This window comes from Dipodomys merriami, unplaced genomic scaffold, assembly GCF_024711535.1.
Source record: "Dipodomys merriami isolate MVZ:Mamm:240054 unplaced genomic scaffold, mDipMer1.0.p SCAF_7, whole genome shotgun sequence".
Lineage (NCBI taxonomy): Eukaryota > Metazoa > Chordata > Mammalia > Rodentia > Heteromyidae > Dipodomys > Dipodomys merriami.
In genome coordinates, this window is record NW_027206290.1 from 63266994 (window position 1) to 63287119 (window position 20126).

The 20126-nt window shown below is 37.6% G+C and overlaps 1 protein-coding gene across 3 annotated transcripts in view; it reads right to left on the bottom strand.

The window, feature by feature from the left end:
• The window catches only part of Plcb1 (phospholipase C beta 1), a 661556-nt gene that overhangs the window by 214861 nt on the left and 426569 nt on the right, over positions 1 to 20126 (bottom strand). For all 3 annotated transcript variants that reach the window (XM_070006762.1, XM_070006761.1, XM_070006760.1), the window contains exons 6-9: positions 18845 to 18898; positions 17751 to 17826; positions 3392 to 3492; positions 1133 to 1299 (exon numbers count right to left, since the gene is read on the bottom strand). In XM_070006762.1, coding sequence (XP_069862863.1) covers positions 1133 to 1299; positions 3392 to 3492; positions 17751 to 17826; positions 18845 to 18898 — 398 coding nt within the window. The remainder of the gene's footprint in view (positions 1 to 1132; positions 1300 to 3391; positions 3493 to 17750; positions 17827 to 18844; positions 18899 to 20126) is intronic.

Consider the following 20126-nt stretch of genomic DNA (forward strand, 5'->3'; position numbering starts at 1 on the left):
TGGTATTACATATAATTAAAACTCAGAAATTAACTCTCATAATCTTATTTTGGTGACATTTCTCTAGACAAGAAAATATAGGCCATGTGTTGTGGCTTATGCCTAAAACCTATGTATTTGTAATGTATAGGTCAGGAAGACCAAAATTTGATTTCAGTCCATGATAAAACTTATTAAGACCTCATCTCATTAAGTCAACTAGGTGTAATGAGATATACCTCATATCCCAGTCATAGGGGAAGCCAAAATAGGAGGATCACAGTTTAGGCAGTTCAGGCCTACCTGGAAAAATACACAAAACCTCACTCAAAAAATAAAGAAGTAAGGGCATGATTCAAGTAGTAAAGCACCTGCCTAGCAAGCATGACTCCCGTTTATGCTCCAGTACTACCAAAAAAATAAAAATAAAAAGTTTTAATATAGTCTCATAAACAACTTTGAACTGTCTAGTGTCAATTTTTATGCTTGATTATTTTTGTGTTAATACTCAATCCCACCCTCTCTCTCAATATATAATATATAATATATAATATATATAATATATATATTATATATAAAACCAAATGTCATAATATTTCCTCAAATGGAACTATTTATTGATAGTGTACGTTGAAGAAGAAAAGTCTAATAGACTGAATATTCTCTTCAATTTCAGAGACTTAGAAAAAGAATAACTGAGTGTTACTCTGCAAAACTTCCTAGAAAGAGACCCAAAAGAGAAAATTTTAAGTTACTGAATTTCCTGTATGAGAAAAATTATACGTAAATTTGAAAAAACATATTCAAATAATAAGACAAAGAATTGTACTCATGACCTGATTTATGTAATTGTAACCCCTTCATATAGCACCTTTACAATAAAAAGTTAAAAGCCCATAAACCTTAAAAACCTTGTCATAGGTATACATACACGTAACAGCCAAAAACAAGTCGCTCATTAAAGTGAATAAAATCTGCTTTGGCTTGAGTCCCCAGTGATTTCAGTTTATCAGGCAAACAGGCAGAGGAAAGAGGAGAAGTGATCCAAGTGAACGTTGACAGCCCTAACTCCTACACTGAGATATACACCCCAATCTGCTTCCCCTGAGAAGGGAATCAGGCCTTCTCTGCGGTGTGGAACAAGCATACTGACCTTTTTTGGCGAGACTATCATTAGGTTCATACTTTTCAATCAATACTTGGACTTGCTCTTGTTTCAGAGGTGGGTAGAGTATTTCATTTAGCCGGGGATCTCGCTGCTTAAGGTTGATAAAATCCATCATCTGGTCAACAGTAAGGTATGGTTTGCTTTTGGCACCACTAAAACAATTAAAAAGAAAAATCAAGAAATGGTAATGTTTTTTCACCAAGTCTTTTTAGTATTTACTTATTAATTAATTTTAATTTTTGTGTGCATATTAGTATGAGGGTTTGAACTCAGTGCCTGGGTACTGTCTGAGGTTTTTCTTTTCTTTTTCTTTTCCTTCTTGTTTTCTCTTTTCTTTTCTTTCTTGTTTTCTCTTTTCTTCTTCTTCTTTTTTTTTTTTTTTTTTTGCTCAAGGCTAGTGCTCTACCACTTGAACCGCAGCTCTACTTCTTGGCTTTTTGGTGTTAATTGGAAATAAGAATCTGATGGGTTTTCTGTCCAGATTGACTTCAAACCATAATCCTCATATCTCAGCCTTCTAAGTAGCTTGGATTACAGGTGTGAGCTCTCAGCAATGGGCTCACCAAGTCTATTTATGTATCTTAATACAGGGAAACAAAATCTGGCCGTAATTGAGAGAGTATATATTATATTGAAATTCCTACTTTTCCCTAAAACATGGTACTACTACACCATACTTTCTGTATCCCTACGGCCACACACTATCTTTGGTAATCACCATCATAAAAACCCAATGCCCTTTTTTTTTGACAAATCAAATACCAGAAAAAGATCTACAATTGGTAAACACTGTATGGTAGGTATTGAAGATGATCTTCGATTGAACACAGTGGTCTGGACTGAATTTTTATTATAATAACACTAAAATTATGATTTAGTCATCAACATACTATCTCCTAATTGATCATTTGAAAATGTATTTATTATTCATTTACTTTAATAATGTAAACTTTCTTCATTACATTTATAGTTTTACAAGAGTGTAACTTCGAAACTTCAAGGAGCAGTAGAAGAGTATAAATATTGCAGATGTGAAGTAACTATTTCACGGCAGTGAACATCACAGAACAAAATGACACAAGTACAAAGTTACTTTCAGTAGTTTCTTGTCTTTCTCTTTTTTTAAAAAATTAATTTTGGATTGCTTTTCTATTGTTGGGTACATCAATTGTATAGGTACATCAATTTAGGCAAAGTGCTACTTTCTCACAAATGGCTTGGTTCAATTCACAAATGTTTTTTGTTCAATATATTTCTAGGCTTAAAAAAGTATTGTCCATCTGTGCACATGTACAGTTTCTTTTGTCTGTCTGTCTTTCATTGTTTCTAAGCTCTAAACTCAGGACCTCAGGCAGGTGAGGCAGGCATTCTACAAATTTACCTATACCCTCAACTCTTTTTTGCTGTATTTTTAAATATTTTTTTTATTGTGAAAGTACTGTACAGAGGGGTTACAATTACATGGGCAAGATAACAAGTGCATTTCTTATCAAGCATTGTTGCCTCCTCTTTGTTTCCTCTTCCCATCCCTTCCCATACTCCCCCAACCTTCCCCCACCCAATCCTCCCCCCCCCCCCCACCAAAGTTGTAAAGTTCGTTTTTAGACATGCTTTCTGCCCAGGGTCATCCTCTCAAATGATGACTCCTGACTTTAATCTTCCATACAGCTGGCGTTACAGGAATGCATATCGCTATTGGTTGGGGTGAGGAATTACATTTTTAGCCCAGGCTTGCCTTGAATCACCATCCTCCCAATCTCTGCCTTCTGAGCAGTGACCATTATGGGTATGTACCAGAAATGGACCCAATCCTATGATTTCTAATATTAAATAAAATAACTTGCCTTTTATGCTTGCAAGATTCTTAGTAAGACAAAGTTCTCATCTCACTAATGCTTCAGAGCAGTTCCCAGACAATCTTTTGACAATCAGAGCCTGCTGTCTCTTTGCCAAGACACCTTTCTGTACAACGTTGTGATCTTTAAACACATAGAGCCCTCTGGGCATACATAAACAATAATTCCCAGTGATAGATCACAGAAAGCACCAGTCCATTAATGCAGAGGTTGTACCCCAGGGCCAGGAGTGCGTGACCATGCCCAACAAATCTCCCAAATGCCTAGATTTTCAGATAAATTGTACAACATCTGCCCAGTTTCCTCTTATCTGCTCAAAATTCAGCCCTAGCTATCCCAAGTGTTAATGAAAGTTGTGAAAGAAAGCAGATAAAATGAATCCTCTTACAATTCAGAAAAGATGTTATCAATTTCAGGTCGAGGGCAAAGATTGTTCAGGAAAACTCTGTATACATCTGGAGTGAAATCCTCTTGAGGTATTGAATCGTTCTGGGAAATAAAAAACAATGAGGTAAGCAAATGGCCTATTTCTTTTTTTCTTTTTTTTTTGTCGGTCTTGGGGCTTGAACTCTGGGCTTGGGAGCTATCCCTGTGATCTTCAGCTCAAGGCTAGCGCTCTATCATTGAGCCACAGGGCCACTATTGGTTTCCTAGTGGTTAATTGGGAAAAAGAGTTCTGCCTGGGCTGGCTTTGAACCATGAACCTCAGATCTCAGCCTCCTCAGTAGCTAGGATTAGAGGCGTGAGCCACCAGTGCCCAGCTTCCAATGGTCTATTTCTTTCCCTAGCTTCTTCCATCCCAGTTTTTTTTCTGCCTGTTTCTATCTTCTCTTCCTTCTTCTTTCCCTCCTCCCCTCCCTCTGTTCTTCTCCCTCATTCCTGATTCCTCTAGGAGGTCAGGGTAAACATAGAACAGATTTTTGAAGCCAACTGTAATATTTATTTGGACATTGACTTGATGGTATCCAAACCTTTATTTTCTGTTGCTTTTTAGTTTTAAGTTTAAAAGCATTCTCTTGGTAAGGGATGTTAAGGAAATTCCTAAGAACATTTACTAAAATAAATTAGACCCAGAAAGACAGGATCTGGATGGCAGAAATGCTTTGCTTTCAGATTTCTTTTTTCCTAGTGCACCTCTTTGGCTTTTTAAATTTTTTATTCATTTTTATTATTATAAAAAATCTTTATTAACCAAAGGGTTACAGTTATGTAAGTCAGCTGAAGAGCATATTTCCTTTTGGATAATGTCATCCCTTTTGCTTTTTAAAGATAACATATACCTAAACTAGTATTTTAGCCATTATTAGTATTTTAGCCATTTTTAAGTATACAGTGGCATGAAGTATATGCATGTTGTTGTAATTTGGATTTTTTTTGGCATTATTAGGGCTTAAACTCAAGGATTCAAGCTTGTTAGGTTGGTGTGATACTGCTGAGCAATTCCTCCAGCACTGTTTTTCACTCTAGTTTTTAAAGTTAGGGTCTCACTTCTTGGCCAGGAAATTGTATGAGCTATGATCTGCCTGCTTTAGGTTTCTGGTTATTGCTGGGATCACAGGCGTGTACCACCACATTTAGTTTCCACCTATGAAGGCAAAGTCTTATAGACTTTTCTTTCCAGGCTGTCCTGGAATTGCAATCCTACCATTCTCAGTCTTTCAAGTAGCTAGAATCACATGAGTGAGCCACAGGTTTAGTGTGCTATGCGAAATCAGGTTTTGTTAATAAGTCATTTTTTTTGAAAAGTGATGACCTTAGAACTAGGCATTGTCTAAAGGAAAACATACATTCCAATTTTGTGTCATTTTTTTTCAGACCATATTCCATCTGTTTTACATTGTAAGTTGTAAAGCAGTTTTCCTAAGTAGAATAGCGCATGTGATTATTTGTCACCCATTGCTCCTGGTCCTATTGTTTAGGAAGCAAATCATTAATATAAAAGGCCATTTTTCTGGCTTAGCTTTTCTGTTTGGTTGGGCTGCCATGGAAACCGGAAGCACTTATTCAAGTTTTGGTTAGCAGGAAGGACGTATTGCACAGAGCTTTCCTATTTTAGATATGTGTTTCTAGGATATGTTTACTTATAAGCCACCAAAACCAGGAAAACACCCTTCATTTGAAAATATTCATAGGTTATGAGGTGTACTTTTATAGACATTTCTAAAAGTCACCAAAATTTTGTCTGAAATTGGACATTGCTTGCTAGTAGATCAGAAAATTTAGCTCAGCACTTGGCAGGCAATAGGAGAGACCCATTTGGGGGAATGAATGAGTGAAGTAATAATTCCTTTACTAAATCTGTTTACATTTTATTGAATCTATTCTCATTTTGCAAATGAGAATTTTTAGAAAACCAAGCAACACATTAAGTCATTTTACTTAGATGCTTAATACTACTAGAGTCAGGCCACTTGGATTTGTCCACATGTGAAACCTACTACAGATTTGTTAAAGGCAGGAAGGGAGACAAAAGTGGACAATGGAGGGGGTGAATTTAACTGAAGTATCTTATATACGTGAGTGGAACTAGCACACCCAAACTCTTATGTATAATTAACATATAGTGATGAACAAAAGATTTGCAAATCATGAGCACAATGAGTCAAATCCAAGAACACTAGGAAATTCTCAAGGATTGTTTTACTGATGTTTTGACACAAATGGGTACAAATACAATCTGTAAATAGGTTTTGAAAGTTCCATTTTATTTATAAACAGAATAAAACCCCTTTCTCCTCACACTCTCTCCCCCTTTCTCTCTTACACACACACACACACACACACACACACACACACACACACACACACTTTAAAATTAGTTTTGTAGACAGCAGAAAAGACTATCTACTCTCCACTCTTTGGATATGAGACACAGAGAAGAGGATGATTTAAAATCAATTGCAGAAAAACACTCAGTGGTAACGCTGGCCAACTCAAGTGTTCCCAACTTGATTGAATCTTATGAATCCCAAGTGTGTTCTCTCTCTCATTTTCTCTACTAAGTCTAGGTCATTCCTAGCCCCTTTTATCTCTCCCAGCACACACATAAATTGATTTTATCTGAGGATATCAATAATGGTCTTCCTCCTCTTAACTGCTCTCTTGTTTCTTCCTTCACTTGTTAGGTTAGATAGCCTTGCGCTCTCCCTGACTGGGTTTTATCTTGAACCTGTTCTCATATCACATCTTGCCAGTCTCATATTTCAACACCTACTTAAGGATATTGTCCACTCCTTTGTGGAGAATCATTCTATTTCTTGCTAACCTACAGATATATGCAAGGTGCCCTATGTTTCACCCCTTAAATGCTGCATTTCTAATGTATAACATTTAATAAGTATATGATTTGCATTTATTACATGAATAAATACACTATATGAGAATGGTTTGTGACATGTAGAAGCTGTGTTGCTCTGTTCTACAACTCCTACCATAAACCACTTTTAATTTTAGGAAGATAGTTTGAACTTTCCCCTTTATATATTTCTAGATTTAAAGCAATAATTCTATTATGAGCAGGTATTTAGCATTCACAACTGTGATTTATAGCTATTCATTTATTAAAGATGACTCTAATGAATAAAGTCTACATATAGATCTTATTTCTTGATAAGCCAAGGGATTATTCCCCAGTAAATTAAACAAAAAGATTAACTCATTTTCAATATTTTATACTCTAAAACTATAAATCAAAGTTGAATTAGCAACAGTCTAGGAAATAATTACTAATACCTCACTTCTAATGTGCCATTCTCAAGCTGGCTTTAAAACAGAAATTTGATACTTGTAATTTTCAAGAATCACAGCACAAAACTGATCTTTTCTGACTGATGGATGTAAAGCATAGAAAAAGAGCAACAAACTGTGGCTATTAAGAGAAGTTGCTTAGTAAATTTTATTCACATTATTCATTAGTAAGATGTATAATAGCTTTAAATCCAAAATAGTTCCCCTCTGTATTATATGTGAGCACAGACAAATTGTAGGAAATTTTGGTATTTAAAACAAACATATGCATTTCCTTCTTATCTAGTTCATTAAAATATAACCACACAAGGCCATGCTATTGCAAGTGTACAATTCCAACTGTCACTGAGTTCTTTTTAAGTTAATAAGCCTTCAGTCAGGGGAATTTAGTACAAATAAATTATTTTCGGGTCTCAGAAAGCTTGTGGGTAGAGTCATACTTTTCTGAATTTGGAAAGACTTTCAAAGGTCTCCCTGGAAAATATGTTCAGATATTAATAGAAGGACAGTAATTGCTTTATCTCTCTTTTTAGGCATAGTACTACTTTTTAACAATTAGGGTGACTTGAGGTGAGCCACAGTAATCTCCAAAGGAATATCCTCTTCAGGAATGTGTTATTGCAATGGATCATGTCAGCCAGGGTACAAGTTCAAGTGTATTAATTATCTCCAACAATGTGCACAAAGATAATGTTCAAAAAATTTCAACAGGATATCCACTGTGTTTCTGGTAAAGTATCTATTTACAGAACACAATAAAACTGTAGTTTGACTGATGGCTGGCTATAACACAGATTCCTATTTATACAGAATCCGTTACCATTATCTGTGGAATACCTCTTCTTAATTCTTCTGGAAACTTTCAGCTAGTTCATGACTATTTCTGCCATTTTGTAGATATGAAATTATCAAAGGACTTAAAATATAATGTTGATATACTATTGTCTGTTCACAAAAACATTTATTTTCTGGCTCTAAAACTGTCTTTGGGTTTTGGAATTAAAAAAGTTTTCTAATTCTACCAAGACCTCTGATAAATTATTCTTTATGGTGAATAATGATCTTTCTAAACTATAATAAAGGTTTATTATATTTTAAAAACATCTTCAGTTCATTTTCAAAAATCAGTATACTTAATTTTCTAAAGACAGTTTTCTTTCTAATGTAAACTTAATTCTTGTTATTTCAATTTCATTTTCTTTCTAATGTGTCTCTGGTTGATACTGAATTGAAAGCTTGAACCTATAATAGACATAGTAGATTCCCAAGATTCAATTTATGTTTATTGACTATATCATCAGAATTCAGTTGTTTAGAAAAATGTAATTTACTGAGCATGAATGGATGGATTTGATTTTCTTGTCAGCTTCATTTTCTATTCCTTCTTTCCTTTAGCTAGGTGTGTAAGTTAAAATTTTATATCACTGCATTTTACACAATATGATTCCAGAAAAGATAAAATAAGAAGTGATTAAAAATCCAACCCTCTCTGCACCTCTTAGTAATCTCATCTCATACCTTTCCTTTATAATTAAATATAATGGTCTTTTCTCAGTTGCTCCCATCCAGTAAATTTTCTGCCTTGGAGTTTTTTTTGTTTGTTTGTTTTTTTTTTGTTTTTTTTAATTGTATTTTATTTTATTTGAGAACATACTGTACAAAGGGGCTACAATTACATGGGCAGGATAATGCATACATTTCTTACCAAGCATTGCAGCCTCCTCCTTTGTTTACCCTTCACTTCCCTTCCCCGCCTCCCCCCTCCCCCCACCCAATTTTACCCCCCTCCCCCCACCCAATTATACCCCCCTCCCCCCCCCACACCGAAATTGTAAAGCTGGTTTTGACATGACATTTTGTACTTCTCATTGTTGCAACAGGTCCACCTGAATCCTTAAACGACTTGTTTGTCCCCATCTACTCCACATGTTATACTGACATCAAATATAGTGAAAGCGGGGGTTACACTGTGGGGGAGGGACATACAAAGCAACAAAGAAATAATCTTATAAATGCATTAGAAATACATGCATGAAAGAAACGAAAACATTAAAATACATATTTAAGGGTTCATTTTCCTAACATCACATTATCTGACCTTTTCCGCTTGACTCATACCTATACTAGATATTGCAAATAAGGGAAACCATGGGACCTATGCTTCTTTGGGCCTGGCTTACTTCACTTAATATAATTTTTTCCAAACCTTTCCATTTCCTAACAAATGGGGAAATGTCATTCTTTCTGATGGAGGCATAGAATTCCATTGTGTATATATACCACATTTTCTTGATCCATTCATCTACTGAGGGGCATCTGGGTTGGTTCCATATCTTAGCTATGGTAAATAATGCTGCAATAAACATAGTTGTGCTGGTAGCTTTAGTGTGGTCTTGTTTGTAAACATTTGGGTAAATGCCCAAAAGTGGGATTGCTGGATCATAGGGGAGATCTATGTGAAGTCTTTTTAGGAACCTCCATACTGCTTTCCAAAGTGGTTGAACAAGTTTACATTCCCACCAACAATGAAGTAGGGTTCCTTTCTGTCCACATCCCCTCCAGCATCTGTTGTTATTAGAGTTCTTGATTTTTGCTGTTCTAACTGGAGTGAGGTGATATCTCAATGTTGTTTTGATTTGCATTTCTTTTATGGCTAGGGATGTTGAACATTTCTTCATGTGTCTATTGGCCATCCTTGTTTCTTCTTCAGAGAAGCTTCTCTTTAAGTCTTTCGCCCACTTATTTATTGGGCAGTTGTTTCTTTGAGGATTTGTTGTTGGGTGGTTTAATTTTTTGAGTTCCAAGTATATTTTAGATATGAGACCCTTGTCCGTTGTATGGCTAGTAAAGATCTTCTCCCAATCGGTGGGTTTTCTATTGATCTTGCCAGCTATGTCATTTGCCCTGCAGAAGCTCTGCAATCTTATGCAATCCCATTTGTCCAACCTTTCTTTGATTTGTTGTGCTTCCGGGTCTCTATTCAGAAAATTTCGACCTGAGCCAAGGAGACCTAGGCTTTCTCCTATTCCATCCTGTAATGTTTTCAGAGTGTCTGCTTTGAGTTCAAGGTCTTTGATCCATTTGGAGTTGATTCTGGTGCAGGGTGATATATAAGGATCTAGCTTTAGTTTTCTACATGTAGTTAACCAATTTTGCCAGCACCATTTACTGAAGAGGCTGTCTTTCTTCCATTCTATTGTTTTAGCTTCCTTATCGAAGATTAGGTGGCTATAGGTCTGTAGGTTCATTTCTGGGTTTTCAATTCTATTCCATTGGTCCTGAGGTCTGTTCTTATGCCAATACCAAGCTGTTTTGATTACTATGGCTTTATAGTAGAGTTTGAAATTTGGTATTGATATTCCTCCAGCAGTGTTCTTTCCGTTGAGGAGCATTTTTGCTATTCGGGGTCTTTTATTGTTCCATATGAATTTTTGGATTGCCTCCTCTATTTCCTTGAAGAATGAGGGTGGAATTTTGATAGGTATCGCGTTGAATTTGTAGATAGCCTTGGGAAGTATTGCCATTTTCACGATGTTAATCTTGCCAATCCAGGAGCATGGGAGGTTTTGCCATTTTTTAAGTTCTGTGTTGATTTCCTTTTTTAAGATTTTAAAGTTTTCATCATAGAGGTCCTTCACTTCTTTGGTTAAGTTAATTCCTAGGTATTTTATTTTTTGTGGGGCTATTACAAATGGAGTTGCTTTCCTAATTTCAGCCACACTTTTCTCATTGTTGGCATATAGAAAAGCCATTGATTTTTGGGGGTTAATTTTATAACCTGCTACTTTGCCAAAGTTTTGAATCAGCTTGAGTAATTTGGGAGTGGAGTCTATGGGATTCTTTAAATACAAGATCATGTCATCTGCAAAGAGGGAGAGTTTTATTTCTTCTTTCCCTATTTGGATCCCCTTTATGTCTGCATCTTGTCTTATTGCTGTAGCTAGGCATTCTAATACTAGATTGAAGAGAAGTGGAGAGAGTGGGCATCCTTGTCTTGTTCCTGAGTTAAGAGGAAATGGCTTTAGTTTTTCACCATTGAGTATAATGCTGGCTGTAGGTTTGTCATATACAGCCTTTATTATATTGAGGAATGTTCCATGGATTCCTAATTTTTCCAGAACCTTCATCATAAAGGGGTGTTGGATCTTGTCAAATGCTTTTTCTGCATCTATTGAGATAACCATGTGGTTCTTATTCTTGCTCCTGTTGATGTGATGAATAATATTAATTGATTTGCGTATATTGAACCAGCTTTGCATCCCTGAAATGAATCCTGTTTGATCATGGTGTATGATTTTTTGGATGAATTGTTGAAGTCGATTGGCCAAAATTTTGTTGAGAAGTTTTGCATCAATGTTCATCAAAGAAATGGGTCTATAGTTCTCTTTCTTTGATGAGTCCCTGCCTGGTTTTGGGATGAGGGTTATGATGGCTTCATAGAATGTGTTCGGTAGTGAGCTTTCTCTTTCAATTTCATTGAAGAGTTGGAGGAGTATTGGTTTGAGCTCTGCTTTGAAGGCCTTGTAAAATTCCGCTGTAAAACCATCTGGTCCTGGACTTTTCTTAGCTGGGAGGTCTCTTATTGCTGTTTCTATTTCGATGCTTGATATGGGCCTGTTAAGCTGGTTTAACTCATCTTGGTTTAGTTTTGGCATGTCAATATTTGCTAGGAAAAGGTCAATTTCTGTCAAGTTCTCAAACTTATTAGCATAAAGTTTTGAGAAGTATTCCCTTATAATGTTCTGAATCTTGGTTGTTTCCGTGGTGATGTTTCCATTCTCATCTCTGAGTTTATTAATTTGGGTGTGTTCTCTCCTTTTTCTGATAAGGTTTGCTAAGGGTCTGTCAATTTTGTTAAGTTTTTCGAAGAACCAACTCTTTGTTTTGTTGATTCTTTCTATAGTTTTTTTGGATTCTAATTCATTTAATTCTGATTTAATTTTGATTATTTCTTTCCGTCTACTGGATTGGGGTTTATCTTGCTGCTCTTTTTCAAGGAGGTTTAGATGTGTCATTAAATTATTAGTTTCCGATCTCTCCAATTTGTTGATGTAGGAGCTCAGAGCTATAAACTTTCCTCTGAGTACTGCCTTTGCTGTGTCCCAGAGGAGCTGGTAATTTGTGTGTTCATTTTTGTTGAATAGCATGAACATTTGAATTTCCTTTCTAATCTCTTCCATGACCCACTCGTGATTCAGCAGTGTGTTGTTCAGCCTCCATGTAATACCAGACTTTCTTTGGTGGCTTTTGGTGTTGAGTTCTAATTTTATTCCCTTGTGGTCAGAGAGAATGCAAGGTATAACTTCAATGTTTCTGAATTTAGACAAGTTTGCTTTGTGGCCTAAAATGTGGTCTATTTTAGAAAACGTTCCATGTGCTGCTGAGAAGAACGTGTATTCTGATGCTGCTGGGTGAAATGTTCGGTAAATGTCTGTTAAGTCTAGTTGATCTATGCAGCTGTTTAGATCTGCGGTTTCTCTGTTGAGTTTTTGCCGAGTTGATCTATCTAGTGGGGAGAGTGGTGTGTTAAAATCCCCAACGATTAATGTCTTTGGATCTATCTGGGATTTGAGGGAAAGTAGTGTTTCTTTGATAAATTTGGGTGCTCCATTGTTTGGCGAATAGATATTTAGAATTGTAATATCCTCCTGAAGGAGAGATCCTTTAATTAGTATGTAGCGACCTTCTTTATCTCTTCTCACGAATTTTAATTTGAAGTCTATTTTATCTGATATTAGGATTGCAACTCCCGCCTGTTTATGGGAGCCGTTTGCTTGGTAGATTTTGTTCCAGCCTTTAACCTTGAAAATATGTTTGTTTTTACGGGCAAGATGTGACTCCTGCAGGCAGCAGATAGAAGGGTCTTGTTTTTTAATCCAACTAGACAGTCTATGTCGCTTAATTGGAGAGTTCAGTCCGTTAACATTAAGAGATAGGACTGAGAGGTATTTGAGAGTTCCTGCCATGTTATCCACCTTCTTGGGGGCTGTGAAAACTGGGTTCTTCCTAAGGTTCTTGGATTCTCAGTTTGGGTGCAGTTTCTTGGCCTTTGTTGCGTTCTTGTTGGTTTTCTATGTGTAGGACATCTTTAAGAATCTTTTTCAGGGCTGGTTTGGTGGAGATGTATTGTTTCAATTTTTCTTTGCTATGGAAGGTTTTTATTTGGCCTTCAGTTATGAAGGAGAGTTTAGCTGGGTACAGTATTCTTGGTTGATAGTTGTTTGTTTTTAGGGCATGGCATACATCATTCCAGGCTCTTCTTGCTTTGATTGTCTCTGGTGAGAAATCTGAGGTAATTCTAATTGGTTTCCCTTTATAGGTGATTAACCTTTTCTCCTTGACAGCTTTAAGGATCTTTTCCTTGGTCTGGGTTGATCCTGTGTGGATTATAATGTGACGGTGGGATGTCCTATTCTGGTCTGGTCTATTTGGGGTTCTAAAAGCTTCTTGTATCTGAATAGGCCTGTCTTTTTGTATGTTTGGGAAGTTCTCTGCTAGGATCCTGTTAAACAAATTTCCTAGACCATTAACTTCTGTTTCTAGGTGCTCCTCTACACCCATTATCCTTAGATTGGGCCTTCTGATGGTGTCTTCCAGGTGTTGGATAGACCTATCATATTTCTTGGACTTGTCTTGGATGGTTGTATGTTCTTTCTCTATAATATCTAGGCTGTCTTCAATCCCTGAGATTCGATCTTCTGCATGGTCTAACCTGCTGTCAAGACTCTCTACTTTGTTTTTTATCTCTTTTCCTTCTAATTGGTCAGCTTTGATGGCTTCAAGTTCTTTGTTGAAGCTCTGTTTTAGGTCTTGTATGAATTTCTTTACTTCCTTAATTTGGTGTTCAGTGTTTGTTCTCAAATCACTTAGTTGATTGGTTATGGTTTCTTTGGACTCCCATTCCTTCTGTTGGGTTCCATTCAGCCTTCCCTTTGTGGTCTCCCTGACTTCCTTCAGCTCTTTGTTAATGGATTCCATGAATGTCTTTAGTGATCTTTGTGTATTCTCTACCTGGTCTCTTAATTCGTGAATTACTCTTTGATTAGTTTCCTCCCTTCTGTGGGATTCCTGCAGTTCTCTTTGAGTGTTCTCTGCCTGCTCACGCCATTCCTCCCTTTCTCTTTGAGTATTCTCAAGTTGTTCACGCAAATCCTGTATCAGTTTTTGAGAAGCTTCCTCACGCTTATGATGTTCCTGTATAAACTTCTGGGATGCCTCCTCTCTCTCCCTATCACGCTCATACAGAGTCCTTTGTACATTGTCAAACTTCTCATTTATCATATTTGCTATTAGTGTTTGTAGAGCTATTTGGGAACTCTCCTCTGGATTATTCTTTATCTGTTCTAATCCCTGATTATCAAGGTTGGGAATTGAGATACCCGAATTTGCCATTTTTCTTGTGTTTTTCCGGCTTACTCGGCCCATTTGAGATACAGATTGCACCAGTTTTGTGCTAGAACACTATCTTAAGGCAACCATCAACCAAAGTTTGCATTTGTACAGTCAATAGTCTACAGATACAATCTAGTTCAACAGATGCATCTATTCAACATCAAATGACTATATGTTAAAGGACTTTGAACTGCAGAAAAGAATTTGGAAAACCAGAAATTATTAGGATTAGGGAGAGATGTGGGTAAAAAATAGGAATAGATTGGTGTGGGGAGGCACAGGGAGAGTTAACTATGTCCTAATCACAGTGCAGGAAATGGGTTGGGTAGGATGCAAGTAGAGAGAGAGAGAAAAAGAAGAGACGGAAAGGGGAATAAAGAGAGACCAGAAAAAGAATAGAAACGTGAAAATTAATGTTATTATAGAGGTTAAAAGACCGTCTATTTAGAGAGGAATGTGAATATGTTCAGAGAAGGGGAGGGACATAGAGGAGATGTGGAAAGCTTTAAGGATGGGAAAGGGAGAATAAAAGATCAGAAGTTCAGTAGAGCTAGATAAAAAACAAAAAGATAATTAAGAATGAAAGAAAAAGAGAAAGAAGACAAGAAAAGAAAGGAAAACTCTCATTCACGTATTCCTAAAATAAAAATTATAAGATGAGAAAAAAAATTACTGGAAAACAATTATTTTTTCAGAAGAGGCAAAAATTAAAGATTAATAAAAGTTTTAGAAGGGAAAAAATTTACATATATATATATATATATATATATATATAAGGTAACAAAAAACAAAAAACAAGCAAAAAAAAGAAAAGAAGAAGAAGAAAAAAAAAAAAAAAAAGAAAAAAAAAAAAGTCTTTTGATTTTTTTTTTTTTTTTGGGGGGGGAGGAGTGGGAAGAATCCTGTATCTCCCTTTTGTCTGGGACCAGTCTCTTGTTGTAGTCTCTGGTCAGCTTGAGGTCCTGTGGCTTGATTGGTTTCTTAAGTCGGTTGGTTGGAAGAGGCAGAAAAATGCTCTGCTTTACCCAAGATTTTGAGATCCCCCTCCCAGGTTAGTTTTCTGGGAGGGTGGTCTGCTTTGAGAGTCACAAAAGAGGGGGATGTGGTTATGAGGCTAGGTTCTGGGTAGGGTTGAGGCCTTTCAACAAACAGTAGCTTTTCCCTGGGGCTATTTTGTGATAGAGCTCACAGCGCCCAGCCTGGAGCCATTCTCAGGGTTTCTGTTTTTCAATTGATTGTGGTGGCTGCTAGAGGGAGGGGCAGCCTCTGGCTCTGGTTACCCAGTGACGCTAGGCACTCCGATGGCTGGCGCCTGAGCTGGGTGACTTTTCCCTGGATGGAGCTGAGTCTGGCAGGTCACTTCGCCGTTAAGTTCTTGTGACGCTGAGTCTTGGATCCTGGGTCGTCTCTGGTCTGCAAACAGCAGGATGAAGATGTTCGCTCCTTGTCGGTTCTTGTTGGTGTTGAGTAGAATCCGCTCGTCCGCTGAGTCTGGCTCCTTCGTCCCCGACTCTCTGTGTCTCAGGTATGACTCCCACGGCGGTGGTCGCCGCCGCGACCCCGCCGCCGGAGCGGCAGCTGGTGCGTTTCCTTGGCTTCCCCTCTCTTGTCTAACTCTCTGTCCTGTGATGGCACACTTGGTGTGGTTCTCTGGCTTAGGACTGTTCACTGGAACTCTAAACCTACTTTCTATGCGAGAGCTTGTTCAGATTCCAGCTTCTCCTCCGCCATCTTCCCGGAACCCTTTGCCTTGGAGTTTTGTGTACTGACTTTTTTCTGGAATGATTCTCAGTGTCAGCATTTCATTATTTAATAGTGCTCCTCCTAACTTAAAAATGCAGTTGATGATGTATTTACTGATTGATTTCCTTGGAAGACTATGAATTTCTTGACACCCTGGACTTCATTTGTAGCACCACCACATGCTCAGTGTCTCTAGGCAGGTAGTCAGGGCCCCAGGAACAGTTATTGAATCCGTGACAGGGCTTTCATTGTTAAAGCTTTTCCATGCCAACAACGAACAGAAGCACAAAAGCAAGCACATTCAAGCACTTCATTTTTCTTATTAAAATGAAAGGAAAGGGCTGGGGATTCAACTCAGTGGCAGAAGGCTTATCTAGCATATATAAAGGCTTTAGGTTCAATTCCTAGAAATGCCAATAAAAAAGAAAGGAAGAGAGGAAAAAAGGAAGAAAAGAAGGAAGGGTGAGAAGGAAAGAAGCAAAGGAAGGATAGAAGGGGAGTGATAGAGAAAGAGAGAGAGAAGAAAGGGAGAGAGAGACAGACAGACAGACAGGATGACAGAATGAGAGAAAGATACAGAAACAGCACTTTGCCCACCTGTGTCCAGTATTGTGTATTGCTAGTCTTAAATAACACCAAAGGAAAAGTGTCATTAGAGAATTTTTTCCTGTGGCCTTATCAAAGTTTTTATTAAACTTTTATTTTTTGAAAAATATTCACAAGAATCAGCTGATAAATGTTATAAATGGCTCTCAGAACCTTTTCCTCTTGAATAATTCAAGAGGATTCACAATTGCATTAATGCAACTTGAACGTATGTAGTGTGTTTCCAGGGGCTCAGAGCCTTTCTATAAAGTTGGTGTTGTCCTCAGGCAAGTGCTTACTTGTTGCTTAGATACTGGGATAAAAATAATTTGAGGGAGAAAGGAGAGTTCTGCATATAGCATGAAAAAAATGAAGTTTATGCAATGGACTCTGTTCTCTCCGATGCGATGGGAACAAATCCTTTCAATCCAGTTGTGAAGAAATGTGTTGAAATAAAGGCAGGTGACCATATTCTAGATGTTTAATATATATGGAGTGCCTTTAATATATATGGAGTGAGGCCAGGAAGCAGGATTCCCTACTTGACCACCTAAGAGGAAAATGGGAGATCTCCAAAATGCATTGCTTCAGCATCTCTCCCAGTGACACCTTTGACTAGAGCTCTGCAGACCATGTGCTTTCTACTTATTTGTGAATATGCATGGCCATGCTAATTGTGTATGCAACTTCCACTAGAAAATTTAAAAGTAGAAAGTAAATTTAGTATTTCTCTTTCTAACCATAAAAGCTTTACACTGTCTTTGGCTAAAAATCACAAGCGACATAAAGAAAAGGCTTTTCGTTAATGATAGATGTGAATTGTCTTAACAAATGGTTTTCTTGATAATAGTGAACTTTTGGCATTGCTGACTTCCTTCCTCTCTCCCTTCCTTGCTCCCTTCTTCACATCCTCCTTCCGTCTCTGCTCCCCCACCTTCTCTCTCTCTCTTTCTTCCTCCCTTCCCGCAGTCCCAGTGCTAGGAATCAAACTGAGGCCTATTACATCCTAACTGTGTGCCCTAACACTGAGACACACCTCAGCCCCAATTATTGATTTAAGTCTATGGAAAGAGAGGGGCATTTTAGGTTGAATTATTGGGGTTATGGGAATGAAAGAATCTAACAGTCATCTTGTACACTGCAGATGTTAACAAATATTTGGGGTTTCTCAATGGCAGAATATTATGTCAGGTACTGCTGGGACAATGGACCCCTGTGTGTGTAGTGTGACTTGTTAAAAGCTACTGTGCAGTGGGGCCCTTCTTAAGCAACACACTCACCCTTGAAGATGGAAGACTACACGCCTCTAATGCAGTTTCAACTCGCTTCCGGTCGGCAGAAAATAAGCGATATATGCTGTGAAGTGAAAACACACAGGGAGAGCTGGTTAGAAGGCAACACTCTAGCACACTTACAGAAGACGCCAACTTAACATACTACACTGTATCAAACCTATTTGATAAGTATGAGTACATGCCTTTTTTGTCATATGTCTGCATCTGTGTTCTCTAAGACTAGTGTGTGTGCTTTTTAAACATTAGATGTTGAGACTATCAGTATTATTCAGTTAAAAACTTTGGCATTAAAGGACATCTCATGCTAAACATTGAACTAAGAATTTTTCACAACTTTGCCCTAAGGTACCCCCCAAAGTGTTATATTACTGATAATTTAACTTTTTTTTTAATTCACAGAAACTCACATGGAGCTTTTAAGACCACAGCTTAAATATTTTTAGCTAACATTGTCTTCACATATACTTTCTTTGGTTACTAAATTTTTTTAAATTAAAAATAAAACAGAACTTACGTTCTGGATAATTTAATACAATGGTTTGAATTTATCTATGTTTTATTGAAACATTAGAAAATCCTATGTCCCAAACTCACTAGTTTTAACATGTACGTGGTGGAGGTGAGCTGATATCTCCCTTGGACTGGTTTTGCTCTTTAGTTTCCTTCTTGCTTCTGCCCCTGCTGTTGCCTCTTAGACTTCCTGTCTGGCTCCTAGAAGCATCAGGCTAGCAAACCCTGCCTGAAGACCCAAGCTATGAGGACAACAAGAGGCACTGAAGGCCCTCAGTTTGTACTCCTAAAATAGATGTGAATCTCAAGTGGTTTCTGGGTTTAGCAATGAGGTTCCCTTCCTACTCTCCCCACCCACTTTCTGCCTTAGTATTTCTTGAAAATGATACCACAGGAAATGTGTTGAGGGGGCCAGCTGCTCTGATGTGAGACATGACTGCAGAAGAATAGAATTCCCACACGTTTCCATGCTTCCACTTCAGAGGGTGGAGATGCCAAACAGAGCATGGCACACACTCAAATCTCTGAGAAAAAGCAAATGAATCATGGGACATGCTTGTGAAACTTACTTTTTGAGAGGGATACGCCCTTCTGGAGTGACTTGTAGTTTTAGTTTTGTGTATCTGTTGAAGGAGCAGAAAGGCAAGGGTTTCACTTTTTAAGCAAAGTTTTATCGCAAAATACAACACACAGAATAAAAAAAAAGTCTATGTGAATGGGCAGTTGCTGAATTTTTGCAAACTGTCTGAATCTACAAATTGGTACCCCAAACAAGAACTAGACAAGAGTCACCTTAACAGCAACTCTGAATCCCCTCTCAGACCCCTCTCCCCTCCATCAAAGGATCTGTTATCCTGATGTGAAGAACCATAGATAATTTTGGCCTATTTATCACCTTTCCAAAATGATAATCATATTCCTTTGTATTTGGCTTTCTTTCTTTCCACTCAGCTTTATATCTTGGGGCATTTATATTTTATATCAGCTTTATATTTTAGAGTGTTCATTCTCATTATTGGATGTAATCTACCAACTATATTGATCTCTTGAACTACTTATGGAAACACAAGTAGGAAGATGGTACAACAGAGCTCTCTCCCTCCCTGCTGATGGGTATGCAAATGTGGAATACTATATACACCCTGAGACCCATTTATCCCATTTCTACGTATATACAGGGCTGAAATGTTTATGTCCTACTTCTCTTTGTTTCCTTCCATTCACTTTGCCTGGAACAATGGACACTTTGGAAATGTCTGTTGGATGAAGGGTGCTTGAATCAGAGACAGGGCAAAAAGAAAGGAAAAGTAAGGATGGAAGGAGAAGGAAGGATTCTGAAGGTAACTCATTCAGGAGAAATGGTCCCTCAAAGAAGTATTTTAAATGAAGTGCTGGAGCTAAAAGGAAAAAGGAATTGGTAGAAAAGCAAAAAAGTGTGGCCAAGCTATGAGGTCTGGAATGCTCATTGTTTTGATGTAAAGACTTTCCAACCTCCTTGATGACCATGGCTTCCAAAAGGAACAACAACTTTCCTTGCTGCTCATGTGGTTTCTTTGAGCAGATGATTTTTTTCTTTTTTAGAAAAGTGGTTTCAATTCCAAAATGATTTGCTAATTTATTTTGCATTACTTTCCCTCTCCCTTTCCTTTCTGTTTTCCCTTTGTATCTTTTCTCTGCTCTTTTCTTGCTCATCTGTGATGGACAGCAATCTACTGATTTAAGTAGGCAGAAAATTACTGAGGCCTTCATCAGAGATCTGACCTGAGAAACAAGGAGCATGTATGCTGCTCATTGTCTTCCTCAGATTCATAACTAAGATGACACAGGCAGGTAAAGGCAGCAGAAGAGACT